The following is a 20,698-nucleotide window of genomic DNA, read 5'->3' as shown; positions in this document are numbered from 1 at the left end:
ACAGCAAATTTCTGTGTTCTTAATGAGGAAAATGGAATGCAATGCTCTCTAAACTTTTTTCTGTTGCCTGCCTTTATTTTTTGGATCATTAAAACAAACTGCATAAGCAGGAGGGCTTCACAGACTGCTGGGCTTTGCTTTTGGTGCTGTGTGTTAGCAAAGGTCTGTTTGAATTGGAACATCTTCCTGTGTAGAACTCCACATGCAGATTTTGTGCAAATGCATGTATTTGGCTCCCTGGGAAGGTGTCATTTCAGTAGAGAAGTTCCTTAATGTGGAGGTTAAAATACTGGTAGGAACAGAACCTTAGTTTAAAAATATCTTTATTCATTTCTGCCTTTTGTATCTCCCACTGTGCATGTGTTGAGAGAAAGAAATCAGAAAACCTGATCCTTTTGGAGATTTCTTCTCTGTAGTCTATGGAACCTTCTATAGCTTCTATAACCTTCTGTAGTCTATGGAACCGCACCTCGAGTACTGTGTCCAGTTCTGGGCCCCTCAGTTTAGGAATGAGGTTGACTTACTGGAAGGAGTCCAGAGAAGGGCAACAAAGTTGGTGAGGGGTTTGGAACACAAGCCCTATGAGGAAAGACTGAGGGAGCTGGGATTGCTTAGCCTGGAGGAGACTCAGAGGTGACCTTATTACTCTCTACAGCTACCTGAAGGGAGGTTGTAGACAGGCGGATGCTGGTCTCTTCTCCCAGGCAGCCAGTACCAGAACAAGAGGACACAGTCTCAGGCTGTGCCAGGAGAGATTTAGGTTGGATGTTAGGAAGAAGTTTTATGCAGAGAGAATGATTGCCCATTGGAATGGGCTGCCTGGGGAGGTGGTGGAGTCACCATCATTGGAGGTGTTCAGGAGGAGACTTGATGGGGTGCTTGGTGCCATGGGTTAGTTGTTTAGGTGGGTTGGATTGGTTGATGGGTTGGATGCGATGATCTTGAAGGTCTCTTCCAACCTGGTCTGGTCTATTCTATTCTAGAGATCTCAAGCATGCCATTCTGGATCTCCTGTTTTACTCTGTTGGTGTTTTATCTTGGCATCCTTAGTTTTGCCTTTCAATTTTCTGTGCAGCAGTGGAAATTGTTTTAATAATATTAACTCCAAACTCTTATTTATAGCCCTGCAGTTTTAGCATTTGATGTCAAGAAGTGTCTTTGTTACCTTTTTAACAGAGGTAGGAAAAAGAGGTGACCAAGCTCTCCCAGATTTACCCAGCTACTCACTGGCTGTTGGAAAAATGTCCTGAAATCCTGGCAACAACTTCAGCTTTTTATTTGAAAGCATAATTATGCTTTGCATTATGTACCATTATAAAGGAAGGAAGATATGTGTCACTTTTGCTTCCATCCTGCAGTGTATTATCATCTCCTTCTAGTTTTTGAAAAGCTGTGATTTTTGGAAGACAGCATGTTAATAAATACAGTGATAGAGAGTCAAAGAGAACATTCTTCCTATCCTTGAAAGAGCAGTTTGCCCAACTCTGTCAAATACATTGTGCTGAAGGAGGTGTAGGAAGTTCTAGCTTGATCTACAGGTAGTTAAAGCTATTTGTTGTCTTTGTGAGACTGCATTTTCCCTTGTCTTTTTACTTTTCTTCTTGAAATATGTGCATTGTAATAGTGCAGGCTCATGCTTTGCTTTATCTTGCTGAACTAGAGAGATGCCAAAAAGAGTCCTCCTTCTCTTTTTTCTCTTTTTTTTGGTTTGTTTTTGTTTTGGCCAGTTCCCAAGGCCAAGCCACAATTTTCTGTTGCTTCTCTTTACTCTGAACCTTGTGTGTGCTGATGTGGGAAACTCATTCACAACCTCCTCACACAGTGGAAGATGTTGGAAGTATCAATTTGGATCATCTTGCCACTTTGATTGCTTCATATAATAGTAGAACTGTTGTGTGGGGGAATGGAACCCAGAACATCTGTTTCTGTGTTGGAGGAGGAAGGAGGACTTCTCATGTGTGGCTCTATGCTTTTTCACTCTTTAGAAGCATCTCATTAAATTTGTGTGGTGGAATGCCTGGTTTGTGTGGAAACACCTGGAAGCCATGGTTAGAAGTGTATCTTACATGTGGGCCTAGATTGTTCCTTGCTGTCCTCATTTCTCTTAGTAATCTCAGATGCTGGATGAAACTGGTTCTTAATAAAGATTTCTATACCTTGTGAGTGCTGGGTAAATGTACTGTGCATGTTGGGAAGGAGATGTGCACCATGCTGCTAGAGAAGCATCTGGAATAGTGTTTGTTTGACTCCTAGCTGTGTTTCTGTTTAATGTCTCATTAATAATAAACAATGTGTATACATATATTCTATATACTGTCTTTGGTGATGCTCTCTTAAACCAGCTGTTTGGAACTGAGGGTGCAGATTTACTATCCCAGATTTTAACACTGGAATTAAACACTCTCCGACCAGCTGTCCTTTGCTGCTGGTGGAGAAGGTTGGGTATTTCACAAAGCCAGCTTTAGCTAAAAAAAAAACCCACAAACTCTCTGACAGTATTCCTTCCCATAAAATGTTTAATATATGCTCTGAAAGGCTCTGAAATAAAAAGGACTGTCTCTTTGAGGAATGTAAATGTTGCCACTGTGATCTTTGAACAGTTTTGTACATCCTCAGGGTACTGCACACAATGATTAAAAAACCCTGCTTGCTCTCACAGAATTGCTAATGGAAAGGGTTTGCTTTACAGTAGTCTCTTAACTGCAGAATTTTACTGGGTCCATCACATTGTTTATTTACTATTTTGCTGTTAACTGTTCCTTTTACGTGATCATGAAAGCTCTGTTTAATAAATTAAGTACTCCCTTTTGCCTTGTTTGGGTAGCCAAAGGTGTAATTGATTTGGAAACTCAAGGTAGTTCTTGTTTTTATATGATGGCATTAGTCTCAAGTTCTTTGAGTCATGCTGCCTTTGAAGAGCTTGTCAATCATTTTGCTACTTGATCCCCTGTAATGAACAATATCTCACCTGCTCAGTGATGACTGCAGGCCTTCAGTTTAATCATTTTTGATGCTGCTCTGGTAAATGAGAGGAAAACAAACATACCATGTTTCATAAACATAAGCACAAGACATGGAAGAAACTGCTTGCAATTAAGGTGATGATTTTGGTGTTTTTAGTGTGCATACACTACAGTTTCTCTGATTTCTCACATGCTGTTGGGGAATGAAAGTCTCCTCAAATTCTTAGGGAAGCCCAAGGAGCTTGAACAAGTATGGGTGCATTCTAGAAAGATGTGACAGTGGTATTACCTTAGGACATCACCCTTTCAGAGGCAGTTGCCATCTATTATCACAGTATAACTAAAGTTGGAAGAGACCTCGAGGATCATAGAGTCCAACCTATCAACACAGACCTCATGACTAGACCATGGCACCAAGTGCCACATCCAATCCCCTCTTGAACGCCTCCAGGGATGGTGACTCCACCACCTCCCTGGGCAGCACATTCCAATGACGAACAACTCGCTCGGTGAAGAACTTTCTCCTTGCCTTGTGTCTAAACCTCCCCTGGTGCAGCTTGAGACTGTGTCCCCTTGTTCTGGTGCTGGTTGCCTGGGAGAAGAGACCAACCCCTTCCTGGCTACAACCACCTTTCAGGTAGTTGTAGAGGGCAATGAGGTCACCCCTGAGCCTCCTCTTCTCCAGGCTAAACAATCCCAGCTCCGTCAGCCTCTCCTCATAGGGCTTGTGTTCAAGGCCTCTCCCCAGCCTTGTTGCCCTTGTTTGCACACATTCAAGTGTTTCAATGTCCTTCTTGAACTGAGTGGCCCAGAACTGGACACAGTAATAAAGGTGTGGCCTAACCAATGTAGAGTACAGGGGCACAATGACTTCCCTGCTCCTGCTGGCCACACTATTCCTAATGCAGGCCAGGATGCCAATGAAGCCACCCAACCTGCAAGCCCAGGAACAGATTTTACACAGGCAACAGAAGTCTAGGAGAAAAAGAAATTGGCTGCATTTGTTGCTAAAACCAAAGACAGAATCTTTCTGTAGAGTTTAGTAAGTGCTTGTTTTGTTTGGAAAGTTGCCTTGTCTGGCTGTATTTATGACTATTTGCCAAGAAAGATAAAATCGTTTTGATAGAACAAAGGTTCATTCAGCAAGGGAGGAGAGAGTGCAGCATCAAAGTTAAGAGCAAAACCACTGCTGTGTAAATTTATAATCCTGATTTTTTTCACTAATGATACTGCTCTATATGCTTGGATAATGACATGAGCTGAAAGACCAGGCAAATTTAAACATAAGACACAAGTTGTTGTTCTTCAGTAACAAAGTTAGAAAGGTGGGTAAGACACCTGTGTGTGCTGAGGGGGGTGTTTATTTCACAGAATCACAGAATTACTGAGGCTGGAATAGACCTCTGAGATCATCAAGTCCAGCCTATGACCTGACACCACCACCTCAACTAGACCATGTCACTGAATGCCACATCCAATCTTTCCTTGAATACCTCCAGGGACAGCTGACTCCACCACCTCCCTGGGCAGTCCATTCCAGTGTCTAATTATCCTTTCCATGCAAAAGTGCTTCCTAACATCCAACCTAAACCTCTCCCAGCATGACTTCAGGCTGTGTCCTTGTGTCACAAGTTGCCTGGGAGAAGAACCTGACCCTCACCTTACCACAACTTCAGGTAGTTGTAGAGTGTGATGAGGTCCCTCCTGAGTCTCCTCTTCTTCAGGCTAAACACCCCCAGCTCCCTCAGGCTCTCCTCATCAGACTTTCCTTCCAGTCCCTTCACCAGTCTCATTGCTCTCCTCTGGACCTGCTCCAGCACCTCAATATTTTACTTGAAGCGAGGGGCCCAGAACTGCACATGGTACTCAAGGTGAGGCCTCAGCACTGCAGGGGGAGTACAGGGTCAGAATTCCATCCCTAGTCCAGCTGACCACACTATTCCTGATACAAGCCAAGATGCAATTGGCCTCCCATGCCAGCTGGGCAAACTGGTGGCTCATGTTGGCCCAGAGCGTGGTGGTGAATGGTGTCACATCCATCTGGAGGCCAGTCACTAGTGGTGTCCCCTAGGGATCAGTGCTGGGCCCCATCCTATTCAGTATCTTTCTTGATGATCTGGATAAGGGCATTGAGTCCACCATCAGTAAATTTGCAGATGACACCAAGCTGGGGGCAGGAGTTGGTTGGTTAGAGGGTGGAAGGGCTCTCCAGAGGGATCTTGACAGGCTGGACAGATGGGCAGAGTTCAACAGGATGACATTCAATAAGTGCAAGTGCCAGGTGCTGCACCTTGGTCACAGCAACCCCATACAGCGCTACAGGCTGGGGACAGAGTGGCTGGAGAGTGGCCAGGCAGAAAGGGACCTGGGGGTACTGGCTGACAGCATCTGAACATGAGCCAGCAGTGTGCCCAGATGGCCAAGAAGGCCAATGGCATTCTGGCCTGCATCAGAAATAGTGTGGCCAGCAGGAGCAGGAAAGTCATTCTGCCCCTGTACTCAAGCACTGGTTAGGCCACACCTTGAGTACTGCATCCAGTTCTGGGCCCTTTAATTTAAGAAGGACATTGATACACCTAAGCATGTCTAGAGAAGGGCAATGAGGCTGGTGAGAAGTTGTAGCCAGGTGGGGGTTGGTCTCCTCCCAGGCAACCAGCACCAGAACAAGAGGACGTAGTCTCAAGCTGCACCAGGGGAAGTTTAGGCTTGAGGTGAGGAGAAAGTTCTTCACAGAGAGAGCTGTTGGCCATTGGAATGTGCTGCCCAGGGCGGTGGTGGAGTCACCATCCCTGGAGGTGTTCAAAAAAGGATTGGATGTGGCTCTTGGTGCCATGGTTTAGTTGTCATGAGGTGTTAGGTATTAGGTAATAGGTTGGACTTGATGATCTCTGAGGTCTTTTCCAACCTTACTGATTCTATGATTCTATGTTCAGTTGGTTGTCAACCAGCACTGCCAGGTCCCTCTCAGCCAGGCTGCTCTCCAGCCCCTCATCCCTTGGTCTGTAGTGCTGCATGGGGTTATTGTGGCCAAAGTGTTTGGATTTGTTTTGTTCTAGCAGATGTGCCTATGTTTCCCATCTATTCTAAAGCCTAATACTTTGTTTTGCACTAAAAGACTATTTTTGTAGAAAAATAAGGAAAAACCCCAAACAACTGTTATTTCTGGGCTCCTCAGTTTAGGAAGGATGTTGACTTGCTGGAGCGTGTCCAGAGAAGGGCAACAAAGTTGGTGAGGGGTTTGGAACACAAGCCCTATGAGGAGAGGCTGAGGGAGCTGGGGCTGCTTAGCCTGGAGAAGAGGAGACTCAGGGGTGACCTTATTGCTATCTACAATTACCTGAAGGGAGGTTGTAGACAGGCAGAGGTTGGTCTCTTCTCCCAGGCAACCAGTACCAGAACAAGAGGACACAGTCTCAGGCTGCACCCCAGGGAGGTTTAAGCTGGAGGTTAGGAGGAAGTTTTACACAGAGTGATTGCCCATTGGAATGGGCTGCCCAGGGAGGTGGTGGAGTCACCATCATTGGAGGTGTTCAGGAGGAGACTTGATAGGGTGCTTGGTTGCATGGTTTAGTTGGTGTTGGATGATAGGTTGGACGTGATGATCTTGAAGGTCTCTTCCAACCTGGTCTGGTCTGGTCTGGTCTATTCTATTGTATTCTGTTCTAAACTGCAGATGTGTGCTTCTGCTTGTTAACAATATTGCTCATTATAATTGCTGTCAGAATGTACTGGTTTAGGTTGGGATAGAGTTTATTTGGAAATATGGAAATAAAGCTTTGATCATGATTGAATGCTTCTTTTTTGAAAGATGTTAAACACAATGCATTTCAAACAGTTGTAAATCTTAAATGTTTTGTGGCTCTCACAAGGACAAGCTGTTGAGATCAGCGAGAATTCTGTTAACAAAGATGTTTTGGTTGTTACTACACTTTCTCAACTTTTTATTTTAAAAATATATATATTTTCTTTATCTTTTAGCTGAAAAATACAATTTTTAATCTTGGGACTTTTTTGTAATTCCTTTTTCATAGAATCAATAAGGTTGGAAGAGACCTCAAAGATCATCAAGTCCAACCTGTCACCCAAGACCTCATGACTACTAAACCATGGCACCAACTGCCATGTCCAATCCCCTCTTGAGCACCTCTAGGGATGGTGACTCCACCACCTCCCTGAGCAGCACATTCCAACAGCAAACAACTCTCTTTGTGAAGAGCTTTCTCCTTGCCTCGAGCCTAAACTTCCCCTGGCACAGCTTGTGACTGTGTTTTCCAAATATGGAGAACAGTGTCATGTAAATAATTCCATGGGAAATTATATGATCAGAGGGCTGGAGCACCTCTCCTGTGAGGATAGACTGAGAGAGTTGGGGATATTGGGGATATCCTTCCAGTATCTGAAAGGGGCCTACAAGAAAGCTGCTGAGGGACTTTTTAGGATGTCAGGTAGTGATAGGACTAGGCGGAATGGAGCAAAACTGGACATGGGTAGATTCAGATTGGATATTAGGAAGAAGTTCTTCACTGTGAGAGTGGTGAGACACTGGAACAGGCTGCCCAGGGAGGTGGTGGAAGCCCCATCCCTGGAAGTTTCTACAGGCAGGCTTGATGGGGCTCTGATCATCCTGATCTAGTGTGAGGTTTCCCTGCCCATGGCAGAGATGTTGGAACTAGATAATCCTTGAGGTCCCTTCCAACCCTGACAATTCTATGATTCAATGAATTTTGGTCTCTCTTCTGTTTGATGTATGGTTGTTTTTTTCAATAGTCATTCCTCTAAAATTCACTCTGAATCCTGCATAAGTAGTCCCGAAGTTAAAGCCCAACCAATTTCCCATTCAATTCGTTCTTGCTTTCTCTTCCTTTAGATTTGGACTCAGCAGGACCGGCAGTGCATCCTCGATACTTTAGCACAGTTACTGCTGGATAAAGAATGTACCGTGTTGATCAGCCGTCAAGTTCGGCCCATCTTGTTGGATTTGCTGGAGAGGAATGCAGAAGCCATTAGAGCTGGTGGCCAGCTCAACCACGATCGACATGAAAGGCTGTGTGTGGCAATGAGCAAGCTGGTTGCCGACCACCCTGATGTTTTGCCGTGAGTAATGGAATGTCTGCGCAGTATTGGGTATTCACCAGTGATGGGAGGTGGAGTTACAATTTGGATTGTCTCCCCCAGTAACAAATGTGTTTTGAACTGAAAGAATTATTTAGACCATATGAATCTTAAACACAGCTTGGAGGAATTAAATTGTGCTGTAAGGTCTAATGTGATTTTCATCTTAATAATCAAAAGAAAAATCGCTCACAACCAAAATCTCTGCGCTTAAGGTTAGACCTGTAGGCCAGCAGAGCACAAAGCTGCAGAAGCAGGAGCTGGTATTACTTTTTCAGTAAATGAGAACAAGCAAAGAAATTTCACCAAAGGCAGTGCTGTTTGCAGCTGATTAGGCCACACCTTGAGTACTGTATCCAGTTCTGGGCTCCTCAATTCAAGAAAGATGTTGAGTTGCTCATACGTGCCCAGAGAAGGCAACAAAGCTGGTGAGGGGTTTGGAGCACAACCCTATGAGAAGAGTGTGAGGGAGCTGGGGTTTCTTAGCCTAGAGAAGAGGAGGCTCAGGGGAGAACTTACTGCTCTCTACAACTACCTGAAAGGGGGTTGTAGCGAGGTAGGGGTTGGTCTCTTCTCCCAGGTAACCTGTGACAGAACCAGAGGACACCATCTCAAGCTGTGGCAGGGGAGGTTTAGGCTGGATGTCAGGAAGTAATCCTTAACAGAAAGAGTGATTGGCCATTGGAATGGGCTGCCTGAGGAGATGGTGGAGTCACCATCCCTGGAAGTGTTTAAAAAGAGACTGGATGAGGCACTTAGTGCCATGGTTTAGTTGATTAGATAGTGTTGGGGGATAGGTTGGACTTGATGATCTTGAAGGTCTTATCCAACCTGGTTAATTCTGTAAAAGAAACAGAAACCTTCTGATAATTAAGTAATGATTTCTAATAAGGTGAAGTACCTGTTATCAGCTGATTGCTGAAGTGGCTGTCTCCCATGTGTGGACAAATGTAGACCTTAGCTCTCGGTATACCATTGATTAGTTTTAGAACGTGTCACGATGTTTTTATTATGGCTCTTCTCCTGTCCTCTGGCTTGGATGGCACACAGATGTCTCTTTTATTCTTCCTTCTAAAGCTTTGCTTTAAGATACTTTAAGACTACATCGCCAGTTTTCCAGAGGCTTTTCCTGGAGAGCTCAGATGCAACCACAGTCCGATACGGACGCAGGCGAATGAAGTTACGGGACCTCATGGAGGCAGCCTATAGGTTTTTACAAAAGGAGCCATCTGTTTTCCGGGAATTATGGGACTGGAGCGTGTGCATTCCACTCCTAAGGAGTCATGACACTTTAGTCCGTTGGTAAGTTAAACCCCTCAGGCCTTCTCCATTGAAAAGAAGTATCTGTATCTTGAATTGTGCTTTGCATTGTTGACATGCGAGTAGGAAACAATCTTCAAATGACACCAGGAAAAAGGTCTGTACCAGTGGTATCAGTACCTGTGTTTCTTATTTGATATTTCAAAAGCTGGAGTGGTCTATCAGAGAGTGAAATTTGGGCTATCTCTTAGTCATGCTTAAAGCTGTGGCTTGGAGAATCTTTTCAAATGACTTCAGCTTACCCAAGATGGATTCATGGGAGATAGCAAACTTATCACTTCACCTCTACTGCGCCAGTTGCCATATTATTGCATGTGGTTCTAGCATATTACCTAGAACAGAGCAGAGATGAATCTACTCTCACTCCAACCTATGTTGCAGTGATATATTATGTTGCTCTGAATTGACACCTTATTGATTAGTTGGTTTTTCTATTGCTTGTGCAAAGCTTCGCTTATTTTAGTTGAGCTTCCTGATTGACCTTGTTGCAGACTTTGCATGTGGTTTTGGTCAGTCTTGTTCATTATTTGTATGTCTGCATGGCTTGGCTTCAACTGAGGCCGCACCTCGAGTGCTGTGTCCAGTTCTGGGCCCCTCAGTTTAGGAAGGATGTTGACTTGCTGGAACGTGTCCAGAGAAGGGCAACAAAGTTGGTGAGGGGTTTGGAACACAAGCCCTATGAGGAGAGACTGAGGGAGCTGGGGTTGCTTAGCCTGGAGAGGACACTCAGGGGTGACCTTATCGCTCTCTACAACTGCCTGAAGGGAGGTTGTAGACAGGCGGATGTTGGTCTCTTCTCCCAGGCAGCCAGTACCAGAACAAGAGGATGCAGTCTCAGAATGCACCAGGGGAGGTTTAGGCTGAAGGTTAGGAGGAAATTCTATACAGAGAGAGTGATTGCCCATTGGAATGGGCTGCCCGAGGAGGTGGTGGAGTCACCATCACTGGAGGTGTTCAGGAGGAGACTTGATGGGATGCTTGGTGCCATGGTTTAGTTGTTTAGGTGGGTTGGATTGGTTGATGGGTTGGATGCGATGATCTTGAAGCTCTTAGAAGCGCCTGGCTAGCTCAGTCGGTAGAGCATGGGACTCTTAATCCCAGGGTCGTCGGTTCGAGCCCCACGTTGGGCGCATTCCCTTTGTGAACAACTCAGGTGCCTCAGTTGGTAGCACATCAGACCCTTAATGGGAAGGTTGTGAGTTCAAGCATGCAGTGGGCAGTAGTGTCCTCCCTACTCTAGTCACGAGGTCTGTGGTGACAGGTTGGACTTGATGATTTTTGAGGTCCCTTCCAACCTTAGGAATACTTTATAGGTGGGATGTAGCTCAGTTGGTAGTGCATAAGACCCTTAATGGGAAGGTCGTGAGTTCAAGCCTGCAGTGGGCAGTAGTGTCCTCCCTACTCTAGTCTCTTCCAACCTGGTTTGGTGCCTTTTATTTAAGCAAAAGTCTTTAATATTCTTGATGTTTTTAGCATAAATTCAGAGTTACGTTAGCAACATGTAATTTTGAAATAAGATGTGTAATTATGAAGGGCAGGAACAAGAGTGTCACCAAATCTATCAGCCATTTATGGAGCTCTTTGGGATGACATCTACTTAGATAGTCTTAGAAATAGAATATCTCATGATTTGACTGGAATTTGTTCATCTGGTGTTCAGTTAATAATATAACTAAGTGTACAAGCTGACTTTTAAATTTTGTACTGAAATAATATTCTGGTAACTCTTTTGTTTTGTTTTTCTTTCCCTCTCCACCAAGCTCATTGAGAGCTTTGCTCTTGAAAGTTTAAAACAATTGTGTAATAAATAAACACTGTTTTATGATTTGAATTAAATGTCTTTTTGTTGTGAGATAGCTTTTTGTAGTAATGAAGTCAAGGATTGGGAGTTTGCTTCTCTTGGCACTGAGTCTTGAGCTCATTGTGTCAAGAGTTATTTTAGAAATCACCTGAGCAAGAAAGCAATTCTGAAAGGGAAGTGGTAGGAGTAGAAGACAAAAACCACACAGAGAAAACCTTTCATTGTCTAATAGGTTAATCTTTATTTACTTGAGAAAGTGCTCGCCTTTATTTCTGTTGATCATTCAGCCCTTCAGGGAAAAGTTTGCTAGTTGTTGTATAAATGATAAAGTATGCCATGATAAACATCTCAGAAGTGAGAAATCTTCAAGAATGTTAAGCATAGCACTAAAATAATTTTCTGTGAAGAAGAAAGTTTTCTCCATGTTTTTCCAGGCTTGGTATTTTAGGTTACAATCGACAGTTGTCAAACCAAATTTCTTCAGACTGCTTTGACATATCTTGTTCTAAATATAATTTTTAGGTATACTTCAAATTGTCTTGCTCTGGTTACATGCATGAATGATGAGCATAAATTATCTTTCCTGAAGAAGATATTCAGTCCTGAGGAGCTGATACATTTCAGACTCAAGTAAGAACTTTTAAAATCTTGAGCACTGTTTGGTTTTATGGATGGCTTTCATTTGAGTTAATGAGCATGGATTTCACAGGCTACTAGAAGAATCTCAACTGCACAATGTGGAACAAGCCCTTGTTTTGGCCAATCCAGACTCCACATTTTGGCAGAAGGAGAAAGACCTGCAGTATACTCAAGGACATATTGTATCGACCGACCTCTCTGCCAATGTCGTAGCTGTATGTGGTATCGTGCTGCCTAGACTCCAGCTTGTTTCTGAAGAGCAGGTATGTAAGCCAGGGTTAAGTCTCTACCTTTCTTTTCCTTTTTATAAAAATTGAACAGAATCCCTAAAAACAACGAAGTGACTTTATTTCCTGTTTAAATGGTATTGAGACACTACAGGTAGTGCATGTGTGCTACCTTTCTTGATGTGTGCTGTAATCTACTGTTGCATAATACGGGCACTGCAAGAAAAGCTCTGCAGGGGAGTGAACCAACAAAGGTGTAATAGTCTGGTTCTATTTATCTTCTTGTAGCAATTCTTAGGAAGACAGTACAGAAGAAGATTCAACCTTACATGAAATGTCAGTCCAAGTTAGGAGGAGACTTGATAGGGTGCTTGGCTGCATGGTTTAGTTGATGAGGTGGGTTGGATGGTAGGTTGGACGCGATGATCTTGAAGGTCTCTTCCAACCTGGTCTGGTCTGGTCTATCCCATCCCATCCCATCCCATCCCATCCCATCCCATCCCATCCCATCCCATCCCATAATTCAGTAAAGCCAGGATCTGATCCAGTTGCTTTTACCTGCATGAAGTAGGTAGTAGGTTTTGTGCTATACAGACATCCTATAAACAGCCTTTCTCCAAATGCATTCTTCTCATAAAAGAAAGTGAGGCTGCTCCTTGCTCTTCTAGAAGGCAGAAAAAGGTGAGAAGAAGCGAGCAAGCACGTGATTTCTCAACTTGAGTGAAGTGTAATGGAGAATGTAATGCCTTGTTGTTTTAGGAAGTCCATCAAAGACACAAAGATTTTTGAACAAACAGGATTTAACCTTTTTTCTCTTGGGATGCTGTTCATCTCTAACTGCTGAGGTTCTTGGCAGTACTGAAGCTAAGCCATGATAGGAACTGAATTACTGAAAGTATACTCTTTAGTCTGCAAGGACAGAGAGAACTTCCCAAAAAGGCATGCTTTAATATTTTTAATAGCTACAGGTATTTCACTGATCTGATATACAGTCTAGTTTCAGTTTCAGCTGAGGAGGCCTGAGGAACAGGTAAGGAACAAGCCATGAGGGAAAGCAGGTACTTCTACAAACTAGCATTGCTATTGTGATGTGATACGTGAAAAGATAGAACTCAAATACAAGACACTTTTAGTGCAGTGCATACTGTGATTACTCTGTGCCTTTTGACAGGAAAACAGTAATTTTTGTGCCACAAAGTGATATATGAGGCACTGTGGGAGAGTGGAAGTGTTTGGAGAGTATCTGTAGCGTTGATTGATTACTGTTCAATAAATTGCATTCATGGCATTTTGAATAAAATAAATGTTAACTGAATTTCCTTTTGGTTTTTGAATTAATTTTTGTACACATTGAGTTCAGTGATTTTATACTTGGCCTGTTCAGAATCTGAATCTAACTGCTGTTTGTTTTGTCCTGTGATTTGGATCCCTTCTGACTACTTAATTTCAGTTACATTGTGTTTGTATTTGATCGACGTGTTCTGATTGAAGAGTTACTATGCCTGTACTGACAACTTAGTATGAACTCCCTTTGGGAGCAAATTGTGCACACACTTAATAAAGAGTTTCACCTCTAATAGATTTTGATGAAATCTATTTTAATATCTCCCATTAAGTAAAACATTATAAAAGTCTTTTCTAGTTCTGAGTTTAGGAAGTAGTTTTTCATTGTCTTGATGGTTCGTTAGTTTCCTTTTCGTTTTGTGCGTTAAGGAGTTTGGCAATTTAGTGTGACCACAGGTGCCTGTTATTGCAGGGTATAGCCCAGTCCTGCAGAGTTGCATGATCATCTTTGTGCAGGACTGCTGACTTTCATTTTGCATGCGCTGTATTTTTCTTTCAGAACTGGCATTTCTCTTAGCCTCAAAATAACCTGACCAGTAAAATATCTGAGCAGTGGCCTCCGAAAGGGCTTTGATGATAATAAACAAGGTCCATAGTCTAGTATGTGTGTACTGATAAGAATGCAGAACAACATTTTGCTTACCTAAATGTTGTCTTTGTCAACTGCTTAACATCTCAGAGAATCAGGCCTGAAGTATCTGTGGAGTTAAATTTCTCACATACTTCTACGTGTCTGGGTACCTTTCACCATCCATCTTAGTTCTAGTCTCACACTCAGTCTGTGGATGAAGAGATGTTTTAGTCAGATTCCTGTCTTTCCTTGCAATATGCTGTATGCTTACCCAGGAAAGTAGTGGAGTCACCATCCCTGGAGGTATTTTAAATGGACATGGTTTAGTGGTGGGCTTGGCAGTGCTGGGTTAATGGTTGGACTCAATGATCTTAGAGGTCTTTTCCAACCTGAATAATTCTATGAATTCTAATTCTAAGTACAGTGTTAGAATTCTTTATTGTATGCGATAAGTGTTGACAGATCTGCAGGCCAGAATTGTCAGGCTCACTTCTTCTGTTTTGTGTTGTACAACCTGTAAATAAATAAAATAAAAGACAGAGTTACAGTGTAGTAATTCTGATTTTATGTTTGAACAGGAAGATAACACCAGCTGTTTTGTTTTGGTTGAATCTGCCTTCACAAATCTTCAAAACCTTGCTATGGCTGTATCGTATCGGAGTCCTGTTTTATTAGAAGGACCAATAGGATGTGGCAAAACTTCTTTAGTTGAATATTTAGCAGCTGTTACAGGAAGAGCAAAGCCTCCTCATATTTTGAAAGTCCAGCTTGGGGATCAAACTGATAGTAAGGTAAGTGGTGAATTTATGGTAACTTAATGATTGGATGGGCAGACATAATTTTTGCCTACAGCAAAACTTCTTTAGTTGAATATTTAGCAGCTGTTACAGGAAGAACAAAGCCTCCTCATATTTTGAAAGTCCAGCTTGGGGATCAAACTGATAGTAAGGTAAGTGATAAATTTATGGTAACTTAATGATTGGATGAGCAGACATAATTTTTTTGCCTACAGCATGAACTTAATTTTCTTCTAAGATAATGTTTGACTTTTCACCAAAAGACCTCACAACTATCAACTCTGTAGTATTCAGGAGTGACCTTATCACTCTCTACAACTACCTGAAGGGAGGCTGTAGACAGGCGGATGTTGGTCTCTTCTCCCAGGCAGCCAGCACCAGAACAAGAGGACACAGTCTCAAGATGCACCAGGGAAGGTTCAGGTTGGATGTTAGGAAGAAATTCTACAAAGAGAGAGTGATTGCCCATTGGAATGGGCTGCCTGGGGAGGTGGTAGAGTCACCATCATTGGAGGTGTTTAGGAGAAGACTTGATGGGGTGCTTGGTGCCATGGTTTATTTGATTAGGTGGTGTTGGATGATAGGTTGGACTTGATGATCTTGAAGGTCTCATCCAACCGGGTTTATTCTATTCTAAATGAAAAATGAAGATACTAAAATCCTGTGATGTTGAGGACATCACAATTAACTAGCTTTACCTGGAGAGGTTAAAATAATTTCACATTCTTCTAGCTTTGCATATATAATTTTCAGCTTGAACCAATGTTGTTTGGCTTAGTTTATATTTAGCTTTCTAAAGTGGGTAGTATCTATCAGAAGTGCTAGCTGAAGGTTTTTGTTAGCATACATAAGCACCTTCTTTACTTGCATAAAGCAGCTGATTTCACTATTTCACAACTGTCCTCCACAAGAGTGTCTTCTCATAAACATGAGCAAAAATGCCATATGAAGAAAAAGGGCTGAAGTTCAAGGCACAAAATAGGTCTTAGTGAAACCATAAACTTTAAGGACTGCTTAAATGTGGAAGTTCTGACTTCCTAGAGAAGCAGCACTGGACAGGTTTTGTATCTTTGAATAACTTGCTTTACTGTTCCTCTTCATTAGGTTAGTCACAGACTTTAAAAGTGCCAAAGTTCAGTGCAACCCTAGACAGCTTTGTATTTTACACCCTTTAGTTGTTTGTAAATTCTGGGGTCACAGCTCTGTAAATTCACTTCCAGTTACCTGGCTAATTTTATCTGCTAGATTGTGGTTAGATTATCACAGATGTGGAGGGATGAACTATTTTTTTATTAATGAAAAAAAAGGGCACATTACCAGATGGATATTTTAGTACTGTGGAGGGTAAGTGTGTGTTACTTTTGTGTCAACTTTGATAATCTTCGTGAGTTTGCACTCTTGAGTTTTTAAGGGGTGTAATGTGCAGGTCTCTAATTTACCGTTTCTGTCATAGACTCTGCTTGGTATGTATCGCTGTACAGATGTGCCAGGGGAGTTTGTGTGGCAGCCTGGGACATTGACACAAGCTGTTACCAAAGGTCATTGGATACTTCTGGAGGATATTGATTACGCTCCTCTGGATGTGGTATGTAGATGCATATTCACTCTAAAGTACTGGTCTTAAGGCCCATATAGCAATTTCTTGACTAATCACTGTGAGATTTGCAGCAGCATACTGAAAGTGCTTCACCTTTAAAAGGGGTTGGAAAGAATTAAGCTGTGTGTTGTCATTCACATATTTGCACACCACATGAGTTTTTGTCATTGTTTTAGAGTAATGATGTTGTCACTGACACCAGATTTCACTCTGAAGAATTGACTTGACACTGATGAGGAGCTATGTGTCTTTTAAATCATGTTTTAATACCTGAAAACAAGCGTGGCCCTGGACACCACAGAGTGTTTTTGCTGTGTTAGAGTGGTACTGTAGTGCCTTATTGTGGGGGGATTTTGGTGTTGTGTGAGGAGAAGCCCCATTTCTTACCTCTGCTTTGGATATTAAAATTGTGTGTTATGTTGAGCAGTGTGGGTTTTAATGGATTTCCTCTCATGGATTGCCTTTTGAAGTAATGACTACTGAAAGCATGTCTTCTGCAAGAACCAAGTCAGAGATGTTTTGTTGCATGGGCCTGCTTGCACCTTCTGCAGATAGTTGTTCTCTTTCATACCTGTTCTGTAAAGCCTCTTTTCATAGTTTCATAGTTTCATTCAGGGTTGGAAGGGACCACAAGGATCATCTAGTTCCAACCCCCCTGCCATGGGCAGGGACACCCTACACTACATCAGGCTGCCCAGAGCCTCATCCAGCCTGCTCTTAAACACCCCCGGGGACGGGGCCTCGACCACCTCCCTGGACAACACATTCCAGGGTTTCACCACTCTCATGGTGAAGAACCTCCTCCTCACATCTAGCCTGAATCTCCCCACCTCCAGCTTCATTCCATTCCCCTTAGTCCTATCACTACCTGAGATCCTGAGAAGTCCTTCCCCAGCCTTCCTGTAGGCCCCCTTCAGATACTGGAAGGCCACAATGAGGTCACCTCGGAGCCTTCTCTTCTGCAGACTGAACAGACTGAACAGTGTGTTAAATAACCTGAGAGCTAGTCTTCTGAAATTTGTAAAGCCAAGAAATACCACTTGTGAAAAACTGGGCAGTTTTTCACTGTGAGAGGGTGCACTTAGCTCATTGCACTCATCATAAGCATGCCCTAAGTAGTATCCTACATTCATCTCCCTTCAGGTTCTGTTTGCTATGCAGCCTGTCTCCTTCTCCATATCAAAAGTCTCCATGCTTGCTTCCCTCTGTGCTGAGGTGCCCTTGTGGTGCTACCTCCCTTTTTTTCCTTCCACCATTAATAATGTCCTTCTGCATGGAAGGACAGATTTTTCAAACAAATTACAAATTCTCCTGGGGGTAGCAGGATTCTGGGCCCCTCAGTTTAAGAAGAACATTGAGACACTTGAACGTGTCCAGAGAAGGGCAACAAGGCTGGGGAGAGGCCTTGAGCACAAGCCCTGTGAGAGGCTGAGGGAGCTGGGATTGTTTAGCCTGGAGAAGAGAGGCTCAGGGGTGACCTCATTGCCCTCTACAACTACCTGAGGGGTGTTGTGGCCGGGAAGGGGTTGGTCTCTTCTCCCAGGCAACCAGCACCAGAACAAGGGGACACAGTCTCAAGCTGCACCAGGGGAGGTTTAGACTCAAGGTGAGGAGAAAGTTCTTCACCGAGCGAGTCATTCGTCATTGGAACGGGTTGCCCAGGGAGGTGGTTGAGTCACCATCCCTGGAGGTGTTCAAGAGGAGATTGGATGTGGCACTTGGTGCCATGGTCTGGTCATGAGGTCTGTGTTGATAGGTTGGACTCGATGATCCTTGAGGTCCTTTCCAACCTAAGTTAAGTTAAGTTATACTGTGATACATGGTGAAAAATGTTGACATTTGAGAATGGCATCTTTGACATGCAGGGCATCTTGGTTCAGGCAGACAAAGAAAATAAGTGTTCTGACACAACGGTATCTAATTAATTCGACAAGTAAGAATAGATGGGTTTGATTTGGTCTTGCAGTGTCAAGACTGTCATTTCCATTCTCTTATCATTAACCTTGAATACAGGAGGAAGAAGATAGGTAAAGATTACACCTATGACTTCCCCTGCTGATTAAAATTGGGAAGAACTCTGCCCTTCCTGTTAAGATTGCTTGGAAATGCAGTCTGTAGGAATAGCAGTGGCTGACAATGTGGTGGTGCTCAGTGGAAGTGCTGTGGCTTCTCAAGTGTGAAGTGAGCGTGCTACAATTTTGCAAAAAAATAGTTTCATGAATTTTTTTTCTCTTTTCCAGATCTCTGTGCTGATTCCTCTCTTGGAAAAAGGAGAGTTGCTGATTCCTGGTCGTGGTGACTGTTTAAAAGTAGAGGCAGGATTCCAGTTTTTTGCAACCAGGAGGTAGGCCTTTAAAGTTAAATGAGGCTAAGAGCATGGATATCCTGTTCCTAAGCCAAAGGCAGAAATTGCAGGGTACTTGAGCAGGGGTGTTTAAGCATTTTCCAATGAAAAAACAACAGAAGCCATAGGAGTTTTTAAAGGGTATTCTTTGCTTCAGACCAGCCTTATACGAGTACTGGATGAATACAGTCTTTGTACAGAAGGGACACTTCAAGACTGAAAGACTGAGGCTTGCTGGGGGGAGCCCTAACTAAATCAACCTCTCATCAAAACAAAATGGCAATACTCACATGAAAAAGGTTTATGATGGATATTCACAATGTGTCGTGGTAGAAAGGCTCTGCAGAGGGACCTCGACTGAGTGGACAGATGGCCAGAGTCCAATGGGATGGCATTCAACAAGTCCAAGTGCCGAGTGCTGCACTTTGGCCACGGCAATCCCATGCAGAGCTACAGGCTGGGGTCAGAGTGGCTGGAGAGCTCCCAAACAGAGAGGGACCTGGGGGTGCTGATTGACAGCCGCCTGAACATGAGCCAGCAGTGTGCCCAGGTGGCCAAGAAGGCCAATGGCATCCTGGCCTGCATTAGGAATAGTGTGGCCAGCAGGAGCAGGGAAGTCATTGTGCCCCTGTACTCAAGCACTGGTTAGGCCACACCTTGAGTCCTGTGTCCAGTTCTGGGCCCCTCAGTTTAAGAAGGACATCGAAACACTTGAATATGTCCAGAGAAGGGCAACAAGTCTGGTGAGAGGCCTTGAGCACAAGCCCTACGAGGAGAGGCTGAGGGATCTGGGATTGTTCAGCCTGGAGAAGAGGAGGCTCAGGGGTGACCTCATTGCCCTCTACAACTACCTGAAGGGTGGTTGTAGCCAGGAAAGGGTTAGTCTCTTCTCCCAGGCAACCAGCACCAGAACAAGAGGACACAGTCTCAAGCTGCACCAGGGGAGGTTTATACTCGAGGTGAGGAGAAAGTTCTTCACCGAGCGAGTTGTTCGTCACTGGAATGTGCTGCCCAGGGAGGTGGTGGAGTCACCGTCCCTGGAGGTGTTCAAGAGGAGATTGGACGTGGCACTTGGTGCCATGGTCTAGTCATGAGGTCTGTGGTGACAGGCTGGACTCGATGATCCTCGAGGTCTCTTCCAACCTTAGTGATACTGTGATAAAAGAACTTGTATAAAGTACTTACTAGTTTTCTGATCTTGGGGCAGGTAATAGTTTGACTACTGAAGAATGAGTTTCCTGGGTTTTGTTTTATTATTCCATCTCCTTGAACAGTTGTATAAATATATTCCCTGGATCCCTTTAGGATCTGTGGAAGAGATTTCCTAGACCACTTCTGTCATGCTCCTCTCTTTACAATGAACTCTCTGTGTTGCTTCTGGTAGTCTTAAATTCTTGTCAGTGAACTTTCTGCAAGTACCTCTAAGGAGATACCGCACTACAGGGAGAAAAACACTGATGAAAGAACAGTTTATGTGAAAAGCAGAGACAGGCAAGGTAGGGTACATGACAGTACAGTGACAAGCAGTGAGTGGTCTGTGCATGTACATTGTGCTGTAGCAGCAGTATGTAACACATTCTTTGATGTACAAGAATGCACTGTAAATGTTGAAATCCTCAGCAAGACACGATATGCTGTGTTTCTTCATGTTGTTTTGATGTAGGTTATTCAGTTGTGGTGGAGGTTGGTACAGGCAGCAAAGCAGCCATGCTGCTCTTCTGGACAAATACTGGACCAAAATCCATCTGGATAACATGAACAAAGGAGAACTCAAGGAGGTATGGTTTGTGTTGCTCTATTGTGGCATGTGAATAACTGTTTCAATTAAGGATAATAGATGTTTTTTTTCATTAATAAATGGGATCCTTCTTTATATCTCCGAGTTACACAACGAACCCTTATAATTTGGCCGCACCCAAAGAGTGGCTGTCAGTGGCTCCATGTCCCAGTGGAGGCCAGTGACAAGCGGAGTCCCTCAGGGAT

At 43.5% G+C, this 20,698-nt stretch overlaps 1 protein-coding gene and 1 non-coding gene across 4 annotated transcripts in view; both read left to right on the top strand.

The window, feature by feature from the left end:
* MDN1 (midasin AAA ATPase 1) overlaps positions 1-20,698 on the top strand; it is a 142,041-nt gene that overhangs the window by 2,756 nt on the left and 118,587 nt on the right. For 2 of the 3 annotated variants that reach the window (XM_068149467.1, XM_068149459.1), the window contains exons 1-4: positions 14,758-14,926; positions 16,228-16,359; positions 18,612-18,715; positions 20,379-20,493. In XM_068149467.1, the coding sequence (XP_068005568.1) occupies positions 14,795-14,926; positions 16,228-16,359; positions 18,612-18,715; positions 20,379-20,493 (483 nt within the window). In that variant the 5' untranslated portion in view covers positions 14,758-14,794. Of the gene's footprint in view, positions 1-7,830; positions 8,058-9,152; positions 9,378-11,718; positions 11,827-11,905; positions 12,099-14,555; positions 14,927-16,227; positions 16,360-18,611; positions 18,716-20,378; positions 20,494-20,698 lie in introns of those variants that run through there. The other variant, XM_068149473.1, reaches the window with a different exon arrangement.
* Positions 10,453-10,525, top strand: TRNAK-CUU (transfer RNA lysine (anticodon CUU)). Its single transcript has one exon. It is a non-coding gene; the product is annotated as a tRNA-Lys (tRNA).

Source organism: Melanerpes formicivorus, unplaced genomic scaffold (genome assembly GCF_026170545.1).
Source record: "Melanerpes formicivorus ecotype bairdi unplaced genomic scaffold, bMelFor1.0.p_v2 SCAF_2, whole genome shotgun sequence".
Classification (NCBI taxonomy): Eukaryota; Metazoa; Chordata; class Aves; order Piciformes; family Picidae; genus Melanerpes; species Melanerpes formicivorus.
Note: the sequence above shows the minus strand (reverse complement) of the source record. Positions and strands in the feature narration are given on the sequence as shown.